At 36.9% G+C, this 12696-nt stretch overlaps 1 protein-coding gene across 1 annotated transcript in view; it reads right to left on the bottom strand.

Annotated features, from left to right (window-relative positions):
• NALCN (sodium leak channel, non-selective) overlaps positions 1-12696 on the bottom strand; it is a 253658-nt gene that overhangs the window by 216644 nt on the left and 24318 nt on the right. Inside the window, exon 6 of the mRNA XM_087814251.1 lies at positions 6901-7055. Within this exon, the coding sequence (XP_087670377.1) occupies positions 6901-7055 (155 nt within the window). The remainder of the gene's footprint in view (positions 1-6900; positions 7056-12696) is intronic.

Here is a 12696-nt window from a genome sequence, read left to right as displayed (position 1 = left end):
GAGATAGAGACATCAATGATGAGAGAGTCATTGATCAAGCCCACAACCCAGGCATGTGCCCTGACCGGGAATCGAACACCCGATCACCTGGATCCTAGGTCGACGCTCAACCGCTGAGCCACCCCAGGCCGGGCCAGATTATGCTTTTTAAAACTCACACAATAAGGGCAGCACTATAAATTCTTATTATCTTTTTGAGGAAAATAAAGCACCAGTTACCTATTATGTTAAAATGAGCATACCCTTTGACCCAGAAATTGTTTTAAAGAATCCTCACAGGATATGTGTGTGTGTGAGTATTACTTATTGAATACACAGTAGTATTTATTGTAGTCAAACATTGAAAATCACTTAAATGTTGACTGGTAGAGAAACAGTCACGAGCATTTTATCAAATATCATGAAACTGATAAAGATGAGAGAAGGAAGGAAAGGAGGGAAGAAGAAAGGGAATTATATATGGCAGAATTTATTACTTTCTTTCATTAAGTCTCTTATGTTACTGAAATATTATTCTCATAATCTACAAGTATTTAAAATGCAGCCATTAACATGCTAATTTCTTGGAAATACCAGATATTTCCAGTGAGTATTGCCTACTATGTAAAATACAAAAAAATAATTGCTTTATGCCCTCAGAAATCCAATTTTAAAATTCCTTCTTTCATTGTCTGATGAAAAGGGTATCTAGCGGCTGCCTTTTTTTATCCATTCAACAAGAACTCAGAACATCTGCTAGACGCTAGACGGTGGATTTCCTTTTTCAAAACCATGCCTGCAATTTCTATCTTTAAACCCCCTTTCTTCCTAATAGTCTAAATATCTGCACATCTAATTTCAGTTTAAACAAGTCTGTGACCCTGTTTGAGAATCTAATGAAACCCTAAGGCTTAGTTCCTTAGAAATTCTCAGTGACACGTTTGCACGCAGCCTAAGGCCATTTACTGATGCCTGGACCCAGAGATACGACTCTTGCATTTGACTCTTACAATTACTCCTCTTGCTGAAGTTTCATGATCTTGTCCTTTATTTAACAAAAATATGTCAGGTTTTCCTTGTCTCATGATAAAGGAATTCCTTTGGAGAGCAAGTATAGAATTATCACAGATTAAAGTAAGCACTTTTGGTTGAAATCTACTGCCCTATTTCTCTCTCCTATATGTGTTCTCATAAAAATCAATAAGTAATTCTAGTAGTGAGACTAAACATAAAGATTAATGCAGGGAAAACAACCCTTTGGTGCTTTTCACAAAGTACTGTAAATCTCCATTACACATTTTACAAATTAGTATTTACTGTGGCTTTTTTTTTATAACTGCAATAAAAATGTACATATAAATCATAGTTATAGATAGATAATTTTCTATCTTCTATTCATTTGTAAAGTTTTCATCTGATATTATATACAGCAGCATGAAATATGGTTTAATGTCATTTAAATCTGATGAATCAATTTTTAGTAGCATCATCAACAAAGTTCAACTTTCATTTTATTAAAATCTGGATAAAAGTAATTTTCTTTCCTCACATTTTTGTCCATATTTAATATCAGATGTAAAAAGAGACAAATTATGAAAATAATAGAATGCCAATAGAAAATAACCATAGAGAGGAGTTTTAAAGTAAAGCAAAGGCTATATTAAAACTGAAACATTAGACTGTGTAGGTAGATTCATTGTCAATCCTATTTCAGCAAAATATAGGGGTAGTTTCTAGCACAGAGTACTACCAGTGATGAAAATAACCACTGATGTTATTTCTCATCAATGTTTAATAAAACTGATATATGACTCACACAAGGAGTTGAGTCCATAGCTTGTGATCATTATGACCGAAAATCAAATGAGGAAAATATCACAAAATAAGTAGCTAAAATACATGTCCCCTTGGAAAAACATGTCCCAAATTTCAATACCCACAATAGCCTTCAGAAATGATGTAGGAATATATGAGAATCTGGCAGGCTACAGTCTCCACTAATTTTTTCACTTTCTTGAAAGGCCCAATTAATTTATAGTTGTGAGAAAAAATTTACAAAAACTTGCATCCAAAATCTACATTTTAACTTCAGTGATACTGATGATCTATAGTTTATCTACCTAATATTTTAAGAAGAGCATATAAAGAAAGCTTTATAATTTTTTTATGAAGAGAATTGATAAGGTAAATAGTCTTTATGTCTTACCTCTAATAAACAATTAATTAATATGCATTTTCAAAATCACCTTAAATAAAATTGTTGGTTAATTTACGGTATTTAGAAACCAAACTTAAATATTCAAATCTCAAAAGCAAAGGGAAAGTAGATTCAAATACACAGGAGAAATGAATGCATGTAGCTATAAATTACATACAGTAAACACATGTATCATCATGGGATTTTTCATTTAATTCAGGTAAGTGTGAACCTGACTGTAATATACCAAATAACATATTTTTTGTTGCTTTCAACGTGCTCCCCCACATCTCTAGCCTGTCTACCATCTCATTTTGTATCAAAAGCATATTTATCATTTTTGCTGCCACTGTCTCTAATCTTTGGGCAAATGTCCACAGCTCCATAAAGTATACTATAAAACTTCATTGCCTCCCAGGTATTTTTTAAATTGAGATTCTTACGTACAACTAACATATTTAATGCATCAGCTCTCCCTGTGAAGGGCTAGACTGAAGGGCCCTGAGTGGCCCTCAGTTTGCATCAGATACCACTCTTTGCACTCATTCCTCTGTTCTAGAGACTTGGGGACGAAAGGAGAAGGCAAGACATCTGGTAGATCACTATGTTGGGGGACATGTCTCCTCCTCTATCCTAATGAGACTCTATAATGGACCAGCTGTCCTGACAAGCCACAAGGAATGGCAGTCACTTGTGACCAACTGACTTCGTAGACAGGCCTGAGTTTGTAGCTGAGAACCTGGGCTTCAACCTCAGCACACAGGCAGCAAGCCTTGGTTCCAGCTGTGGCCAGTGTGTAGCTTTGGGCAAATCAATTTTCTCCTCTCATTCTCCTCGCTTATCAATTGAGGATAATGGCACCTTATGGCTTTATTTTGAGGATGAAAACACAATGGATGGAAAACCTTTTGCCTGGTGCCAGATACATAATGAGCAATCGAAAAATGGCAGCAGTAGTTCTCATAAGTAATGATAGTAATTACAATAATAAAGACTGTCTATTGGACAATTTGTCACCACAAGAACACAGCGTTTGTTATTTCCTGGCTTTATCTTTGATTATTGAATATAAAGAATAGGGAAAATAGCGCACTATGTACAGTCCATTTGCAATAAAGGCGTGTATAATTTAAGTGTCTTTTCTATTAGTTATTTTCAGAATGTCCTATTTATAGGTTGGCCTTGCTTATGTGCTTCCTTTATCTGATATAAATTGTTTCAATCAGGTTTAGTTTATTATGGATTTTTAAAAATTGGGTTTTTATCTTTGTTTTTATGATTCAGATGACCAATAACAAAACAATATGCCTGATATCTACTTAGTTCCTAAGTGACTTCCTGGGGGGAGGATTTTATCATTAAATGACATTCATTGGGTTCTTCTATCAAACAGAACATGTTTTGTTTTTTATTTGACTGTTCAATGAATGGAGAGTTCAAACCACCATCTGAAGAGTTTTGTACGCATCTTCTGTACCCAATTTCTTACCTTCTTTTGAAATACCATGACAAGTAAATTGCCAGTTTAATGGTGTTTGCTGCAATTTCCTTCCTGCACCCAATAGAACTGATGTTGCTTTTTTTTCCTAACTAGCATCTCACATCTGTTTGGATAGCTGCCTTCCCCACCAGCATCTTACCATGAGTGAATGATGCTAACCTTCTACTGCAAAATTAAGAAAACAACTAAGCTTTGCAAGGTTACTTTTTGAGTTTTCTTCTTAATTGAACACATGTGTCTAATAAAATAATTTCTCTCCCTCATTTTGAGGAAAACACTATCTTTTGTTCTCATAAGAACTTTAAAAATCTCCTAAAATACTAGTTTGTGTATCTACATAGATACAAAATATCAGGAAGTAGTTATCAATTTCAATGTAAACTTTAGTGACTATTTTTAAATTTTTTGATGCTAGTACAAAATCAACATTTCATTATCTAACATTAGTCATACAATGATATTGAATTCAATCATCCTTTGAGAAAAAAAAGCAAAGGAACCAAATTAAGCTTTTATAGAAAGGGCAGTTATGAGGAACAGTGAAAAGTGCCAACAAAAGCAGACAAATTCAGAGGAAAGAGCAACGAGAAAACAACTTCATTCTCTAGTATGGCTTTATATCCTAACACAAATAGGACTGGTTACCAGCAAATTTTAAAAAGGGCATATACTTTGTCCGGTCCATTAGTAAATATTTAGAGAGGGGCTCCCGATGAGCCAGGCATTGCCCTGGGCCCTGGAGACATGAAGATGAAAAGATGTGCTTCCTGTTTTGAAGGAGCTTAAACCTTGAAAGAGATATGTGCAAATAAACAGTACAGCTACAGTAAGATTATTGCCTTAATGGGGGCCTAGAGCCCCCAGCGCAATCCCCTCCTAGAACTGGCTGCTCAAGCCAATGCACTTTATAAGTAGACTTTCTCTCTGAAAAAGAGATTGTAGCCTGCATTAGTTGAAGCCAGTATAAGTCACAGTGAAGAATGAAAGATGAATCGATTTATATATAATGCAGCATTTTGAGTTTAGGCTGCATTTTAAATGGTCAGGGTGGGATTTGATTTTAAAAGATTGAGTGATTCTTGTGAAAGGGCAGCCTAACACCTGAATGCTGGCCACTCTCCATACAAGAGATGGGGACATTCGGTTAGTCCCTGAAAGAAACAGCTGCAGGCTCTGACAAGCCATGCACTTGAGTTGTGTCCCAGCTGTTGGACTCCTGCAGCTTGTTCCACACAATTTGCCAAATCTATATATCTCATGTCCCATACCACACCTGTGATTTCCTGCTCATCCCTGAGAGGCATTAGTATAATCCATAAGAGGCCTCTGTACTTTTGAGATGGGGAAGGATGTAAGACTGGTTCCAAAGCTGATAAGTTTAAGAGCATAGAACAAATTGCAATGCTTCTGATTTCTAAATTTTTGTGAAATAGGAAACTGTATCACTGGCCAAGAGAGGTCTGACAACAATGCTGGAAATCCACTATGAAGGCATATTAAAATATAAGAATTAAAATTTAAGGATGTTATTTACAAACTTCATTTTTTAGATAAGTACCAACCATTTGTGTTTTTCAGCCCAAGTTCAGTATTATATTCTGTCCAAAGGCTTTAGTCTTGTGGCTTAATTCACATATCAAGAAAGTACTCCTTAATTATTGCAAGACCTTCACATAGTCTTTCTCAAATTCCAGTACTCAGCCCAGACTTCATTAAGCCATCCTGCACAGCACCATCCAGGGGCTGCTCTAACTGAAGGCCAAGGTTGGAATAGGATTTATAGCCACTTTTTGTGATGTGTGAAGGTTTGTAGCAGTTGCCATACAGAGTTGATAGGGGCTAATGCTCTCTTTCCTGACTATGAGTGAAATCCACCATCGTCCAGCAGGCCATGGAGATGTGAAGCCACATCAAAAGTCAGGAAATTGTTTTGGCTTCTAAAAGAGCACAACCACTATCCTGTTATACATTGAAAGGTTTTTCTTTTAGGCCCTGGGTAAAAGTGTCTAGAACTCCCTTAAATATACCTGGGCCTTGAAACTTTAAGAAAAAACTGTTATTATTTTCAAAGGATTCTGATAATAATTATGTTATGGACTAAATGCTTGTGCCTCCCCACCAAATCCCATATTGAGGCCCTCACCCCCAAAGTGAAGGTATTAGGAGGTTTGGTCTTTTTCGAGGTGACCTTGTTTAGACAATGTCATAAGGGTGTGGTTCTCATGATGAGATTAGTGCCCTTATAAAAAGAGACCAGAGAGCTTTCTCTCTATCTTTCTCCAGCTCCCACCCCATCCATGTAAGAACACCACAAAAAGACAGCCATCTGCAAACTAGGGAGGGGAGGATGCCTCACCAGAACCCAGCCATGCTGGCACCCCGATCTCCGGCTTCCAGCCTCCAGACTGGAGAGAAAGAAATTTTTGTTGTTTAGTACACCCAGTCTATGGCATTTTGTTATGGCAGCCTGAGCTGACTGAGACAGATTCTGGAAGCATAAAATAATTGTTATTGGAGTTCCATGGTTTTCTTCTTCAATAAAGGAATATGTGCAATTTGCATGGAATTGTAATAAATGCAATGATATCAACTAAATGGCAGCTACTAAGTTCCTTCACTGCTGTGTGTAAATGGTACATTTCAGGGCTTAACAGGACAAGCCACAAATAAATCTATATGTTTAAGCACATCATATTCACACACAAGCATTTCTCATATACCAATTGTATAGTAACTAGTTGATGTATATTCATTAAGCATTTGATTAGCTGTCTTCTGTTCCAGGATTCCTTTTCAGCTCTCATGCACTCATCAGTGCCTGTTATTCCAGTTATTTAAGACTTACCTTGACCACTTGGGTATAGTTAAAATGCAAAAGAAAACCATATCTTGTTTATCTTTGAGGCAATAATGCTTACTTAAACTTTGCTCGACAATAAAATACTTTTAAATGCTATAATTAAGAGTCAGAATAGTCTAAAATGAGAGATATTTAACACCCTACAGACACTGTTGACTGCTGCTGACTATACATAAACACAGACTGTATGTTATAGACTGTACGGTAGAATATATTACAATTCAGTCACATAATTAAAACTTGCAGTTGTTTTTTAGATACAATAAGCAGTCTTAACATGAAATATCAATTATACAACTATTCTCTCCAATTCATAACATTATAAAATAGAAACTGAAAATGTGTTTTACCAGTAAGACAGACCTATCTCATTAAAGCCACTGTAGCCCAGCTCTTGCCTGCTAAGTCCCAGATCTTCGAGGTCCATGCATTTAAATCCGGGTGGGCACTGGTAGCCTTCTTCTAGCTCTGGTGAGCAGTGAGTATCTGGAATAGCTAAACTATTCCAGGTCACATTTCTGTGAACAACACATGAAAGGGTTAGACAATTCCAGCAGTGGTAAATGATGATTACAATGAATAAAGTAATCACTCCTCATTAATAACTGCTATATATAGGGACACAGATTTTAGATTCATGATTCATAAATGGTATTCACATTTTTGACATATTAAACATTCTCAAATTATACCTGATTCATTCCCACAATAGGCCTTTGTAAGAATATCATTACCATTATATATTTTTGTCTTTAAAATCAAGACCCAGATAAGCAATGGAAGGAATTTTCCTATAGATTTTTCAAGAAATGTTAATTTATCTGGGGATTCTTTGTTATTCACAAAATCCTCACCCTACCATGGACATAAACTTCTAAACAATTTTAAATGGCAATCATTTGTCATATGGCACAAATACTACGAGTCTCATAAATGACACTTGGCCTTCGGCTGTGTCGGCAGATGTAAATTTTGGAAAGGAAACCAAACAAATAAGATGAGGTTGAAGGAACTAAAGGTATCACTTTGGAAAGAGAGAGATTATGGGGTGATTTAGTGATAGTTCCAGGAATAGTAAGTTTTTTTTAAGGTGGATGGTGATAATAACCCCTTTTTATCTTGGTGGAAGATCAGCAGGAGATTAAGTTGATGTAGAAGGATTTCTTGGCTTTCCTGGTAGTGGGTACAGGTAATCACTGGGATACTGACTGTGGAATCTAATTCTGAGCTGACCTTAAAAATGGGCCCCTAATGGCTGCTATTTGAGGCAATTCACATGGACTGTGTAAAGGCCAAATTTAGGTTAGATGATATCATAAGCCTTCTAAACCTCCGATTTTATTATAGGTCATTTCCCACTACATCACTGTTTCTAGACATTTCCTAAATAGGGAGCTACCTTAGGATAGTCTCAGTTCCCTCACTTTATGGCCAAATTGAGACAGACTTGTTGGGTTATATTTTTCTTCTTTAATACCTCCTTATATTCAATTAGCTGCTGTAATAGGCTTTCCCTAGAGTCTGACACATAACTCTGTACTATCCCTTAGCTGCTTGAGGCCACCACACATACACATATTCAGTGTCTCTCTCACAGAAACACACACACACACACACACACACACACACACACACACAAGATGCCTGGTGATACACTGCCCAGTTCTGTCTCAGTCATAAACAAAGCTCTAAAAGCCTTGCCCACCTCTCAGATACCCCTGTGCTCATTCCTTCTGGATTCTGTTAGCTGCAAGAGAGAAAACATGTCTACACATCTCAGGGAATAAGTGTTTAAATTACTCTTCCCTCTGGTCACATTTTAAGCTGCTCCTTTGGACTCCACATGCACAACCCAAAGAGAAGGCTCTAATAGTGGAAATTACAACTTTGTTTTGTCAGAAAGATATGACTTTCGGCAGACAAGTCACTTATTTTCCTCACTTCTACATGTAGGCCAAATGATCCATTTTCACTGAAGTCTAATCTGGCTCTGTGTTTCTGGTGTGGTACCCACACCTCGCACATGAGAGTCAAGTGGTGTGGAGACGGGACTTCAGGGTTTCAGAAGAAGGCTTCTGGATTTGACCCCAAGCTGTGCCATTTACTGGTTGTGTGACCTGATTAAAGTTCTAACCTTGTCCAAGCTCAGTTTCTTCACAGGTAAAATAGGAGAGTCATCATAATTAAAAGGGGAGTTTGCATGAGGATTAAGAAAAAATACACCAAGTAATGCACTCAGAACAAAGCCGTATAGAAATTCAGTAGGGGACTCACAAAAGAGAGAAGTCATAAAGGCTTATTATAAATAACTATTAATCATTACAACAAGGAAATGAAGCATAAATCTTGGCATGTAAAAACACAACAATAAATACTTGTCAAAAGAATAGAATGAATTTTTACATGTGATACTGAAAGCATTTTGTTTACAGAATTATACAGCTCAAAGAAACTTTATAGATCACCCAATACTTTCTTTATTCTTGAGGAAGGAGAGGTGAAGTTCAGAGGGGGAAAATTTGAGTAGCCCATCAAAATTAATATTTTTTTTTCATTGCCAGTACTTTAAAAGGCCAATAGGCACAATGTCAGAGAAAACACTGTCCACATGAAAAAGTTTCCAAAAAAATCATCTTTCAGCTATTTGGATAGGAAATTGGACTTCGGAGCTCTGTGCTGTGTGAATTCTAGTTCAGCAACTTTGTTACATGTGTGACTTCACCTATCTGCGCCTCAGTTGTCTCATCTGTGAGATGGCAGAAAATGTCTCCCTCATAAGGCTATGTAATGCTTTATATCTGTAAAGTACTGGGTAGACAATAAGTGCTAGGTGTTACCTATTGTTATTGGCAGTTAGATATTGGTAAACTGCCTAGATTAAGACCGCAGCCCTGCTGTGTACTGCCTTAGTTTCCACAACTGTCCCTATTTTATAGGGGTATTTTTTGTTTTGTTTTTTTAATCTACACTCGAGGACATGCTTTCATCAATTTTCAGAGAGAGAGACATCAATGTGAGAAACATCGATTGGTTGTTTCCAGAATCAGACCAACTGGGGATCAAACCCACCACTTTTTGGTGTACGGGGTGATGCTCCAACCAACTGAGCCATATCAGCCTGGGTTGCAGGGGTGTTTTAATGATTTAATGGGCTAATGTACAATGAGCTCATGCACAACTCTCAGAATATTGCTGGGAATAAATTCATCACTCAATAATTGTCAACTATCATGATTATGATTTAATTAATTTATGAATATTAGAGTATTTTCCCTTTCGACTCCATTTTCCCCTTAATATTAACAGCAATTCTCTTTTTAAGCACAGTCTTCTCCAGCACAGATATTATTTTGAAATCTTTGGGCTCCAGAGGCAGCAGATGTGAAACACATTATTTTTGCCAACATCAAGCTATTAGCAAATGCTTCTTAGAGGCACATTTATTAGATGATTAATTGCTCTGGAACACATGTACGTAAAACCACATAATAATAACCCTTTTAAAAAATGGAAATGGCCATTAAGAGTTTCAGAATATATATTATTTATCTTAGTTTTATTTTCTCAGTTAACAAGGAATCTTCCAGATTTTATTTTTATTTGATGTTAATTATTCCCTTGCTCATTTCTCCTCAGATATTCATGATAAAACAAGAAGCTCTCTGGAATTAGGGGAGTAGAATTCTTATTCCAACCAGTCAAATCTTTATATAGACAATGATTCTCCCAGTCATAATAAATATCCATTAATGTTTAAGTGGGTTTCAAGACTTGCATTTCTTGAATGCAGAATGCTTGAAAAAACTATCTACTTGTAATCTCCCTAATTTAACTTTTCAGCCCATTTTCGTGGCCTCCAATTCACTGGAATTGCTTTTGTTTATTTCTATGTGCTACATCCAATTAGAAAATTTTTAGTATTTTGTTTGTTTTTTAATCCTCACTCTCACCCAAGGATATTTTTTCCATTGATTTTTAGAGAGAGTGGAAGAGAGGGAAGAAAGGTGGGGGAAAGAGAGAGATAGAAACATCAATGCAAGACAGACATATTGGTTGCCTCTGGCACGTGCCCAGCTGGGGCCAGGACAGAACCTGCAACCCAGGTATGTGCCCTTGACCAAGAATGATCACTGTCTAACATTAATTCTGTAGGTGGAAAATCTTTAACATGATCTACAATACACTGAATGATCTCGCTCCTCTTCTTCCTCAAGTGTCCTAGTGTCCAACAATGTTGGCCGCCTCCCAGCTCTGGTGTGCTAGTTCTGCTTCAAGGCCTTTTCCTCTGCTTGGAAATCTCACCTCCTATCATCTCTTGGTTAACCCCATGTTTTAGTCTTCAGGCCCAGCAGGAATATCACTTTCTCAGCCTAAATGTCACCCTAAGTCCCTCAGACTGGGTTAGGGTTTCCTGCTGTAACTTCTCAAAGTATTCAACTTTTCATTTCTGGCACCTGGGACATGTGTAATTCATGTATGTGTGTTCACTTATTCATTGGATCTAACCTCCAATTCCATAAAGTCCCTGACTCATAGTCTTTGATGGTTAAATTTATGCGTGAACTTAGCTAGACTGTGGTGCACAGTTGTTTGGTAAAACACTAATCTAGAGGTTGCTGTGAAGGTATTTTTTTAGATTTGATTAACATTTAAGTTAGTAGACTTTGAGTAAAGCAGATTACCCTTCATAATGTGAATAGGTCTCATCCTATTAATTGAAAGCCTCAAGGGGAAAAAGATTGAAGTCCTGCAAAAAGGAAAGAATTCTATCTCCAGACTGCCTCTGGACTCATGACTGCAATATCACTCCTGCTGGAATTTCCAGCTTGCTGGCCTGCTCTGGAGTTTGGTCTTGGTAGCCCCGCAATTTCATGAGCCAATTCCTTAAAATAAATCTCTTTCACTCTATATGTATACCCGATTGGTTCTGTTTCTGTAAAGAACCCTGACTAATATGTAGTAAATGGTTAATAATTATTTTATGAGTAATTGAATGAATGTCTTTTCACCATTATTTAAATCTATGGTGAATTAACTAACTATAGGAGAAACTCTTCAACAATTGGATCCAGGTGTTTTTACACATTTTTTTTTCTTGTGGTATCTAAAAATAGGCATAGTTTTCCAATTTTTAAAAGAATTTCTGGCTTTAGTAGTTTTGATGTTTCAAAACAAGTACTGGAACCCCTCGGAGCAGTTCATTGTTTTTCAAAAGGCTTTAATTATCTGTCTGACATGTTTTGTTAAATTCTTAACCAATTATCTATTTACAAGTAACACATGTAGAAGTTTGATATCTAAGAAAATATATTCTCAGCTTGCTGCTAAAATTGTATAATAACAGGCCCAAACAATTTCTCAGTATTTTAGAGCCTTATGGTTTTAAGTTAATTATTATTTCCGATGGCACAGGGCATTGACCAGTGTGGAACACAAGGAGTATCATCTCACCTCAGTGATTAACAAGCTTAATTACCTCGGGCAATTCACTTCACCCATTTGCGCAGCCATTTAAAAAACAATGCCCAGACCCGCCGGGCGTGGCTCAGCGGTGGAGCCTAGACCTAGGATCCAGGCGATCGGGGTTCGATACCCGGTCAGAGCACATGCCCCAGTTGCGGGCTGGGCAGCCGATCAACGACCCTCTCATCATTGATGTTTCTATCTCTCTCTCTCCCTCTCGCTTCCTCTCTCTCAGATCAATAAAGATATATTTAAAAAAATAAAAAACAATGCCCAGAATGACCTCATAACACATTCATATAAAAGAAAAGGTAAATGATTTGAGTGCAACCACATGCCCCATGGTGTTCTTTCCTCATCTACCCATGAGACTCACCAAAGTCCAATGCCATAGCTCAGGAAGTTATGTTTGAATTCTCTGTGTTACTCATGGCGTCATCTTTCTCTACTGATAGCAAAATGATGTCACTGCTTATTGCAACGCATTTAGTGTTGACCTTTTGTAATTATTGCCACTTATGAACATAACTACACTTATTATCACTCAGCCCTTTTCAGAAGTTGTTTTTCCCATTTTTCACTTGTCTGGTCATTCACTCAAAATAATTATTTTTGACAGGTCTGTTCTATGCCAAACAACGTGCTAGGAATGGAGATGACTAAGAAGATATTTCAAATTCAGAAACTTTACTGTCT

The sequence above is a fragment of the Miniopterus natalensis genome, chromosome 2 (assembly GCF_054644295.1).
Source record: "Miniopterus natalensis isolate mMinNat1 chromosome 2, mMinNat1.hap1, whole genome shotgun sequence".
Lineage (NCBI taxonomy): Eukaryota > Metazoa > Chordata > Mammalia > Chiroptera > Miniopteridae > Miniopterus > Miniopterus natalensis.
The sequence above is the reverse complement of the archived record's forward strand: the minus strand, read 5'-3'. Positions and strand labels throughout refer to the sequence as shown.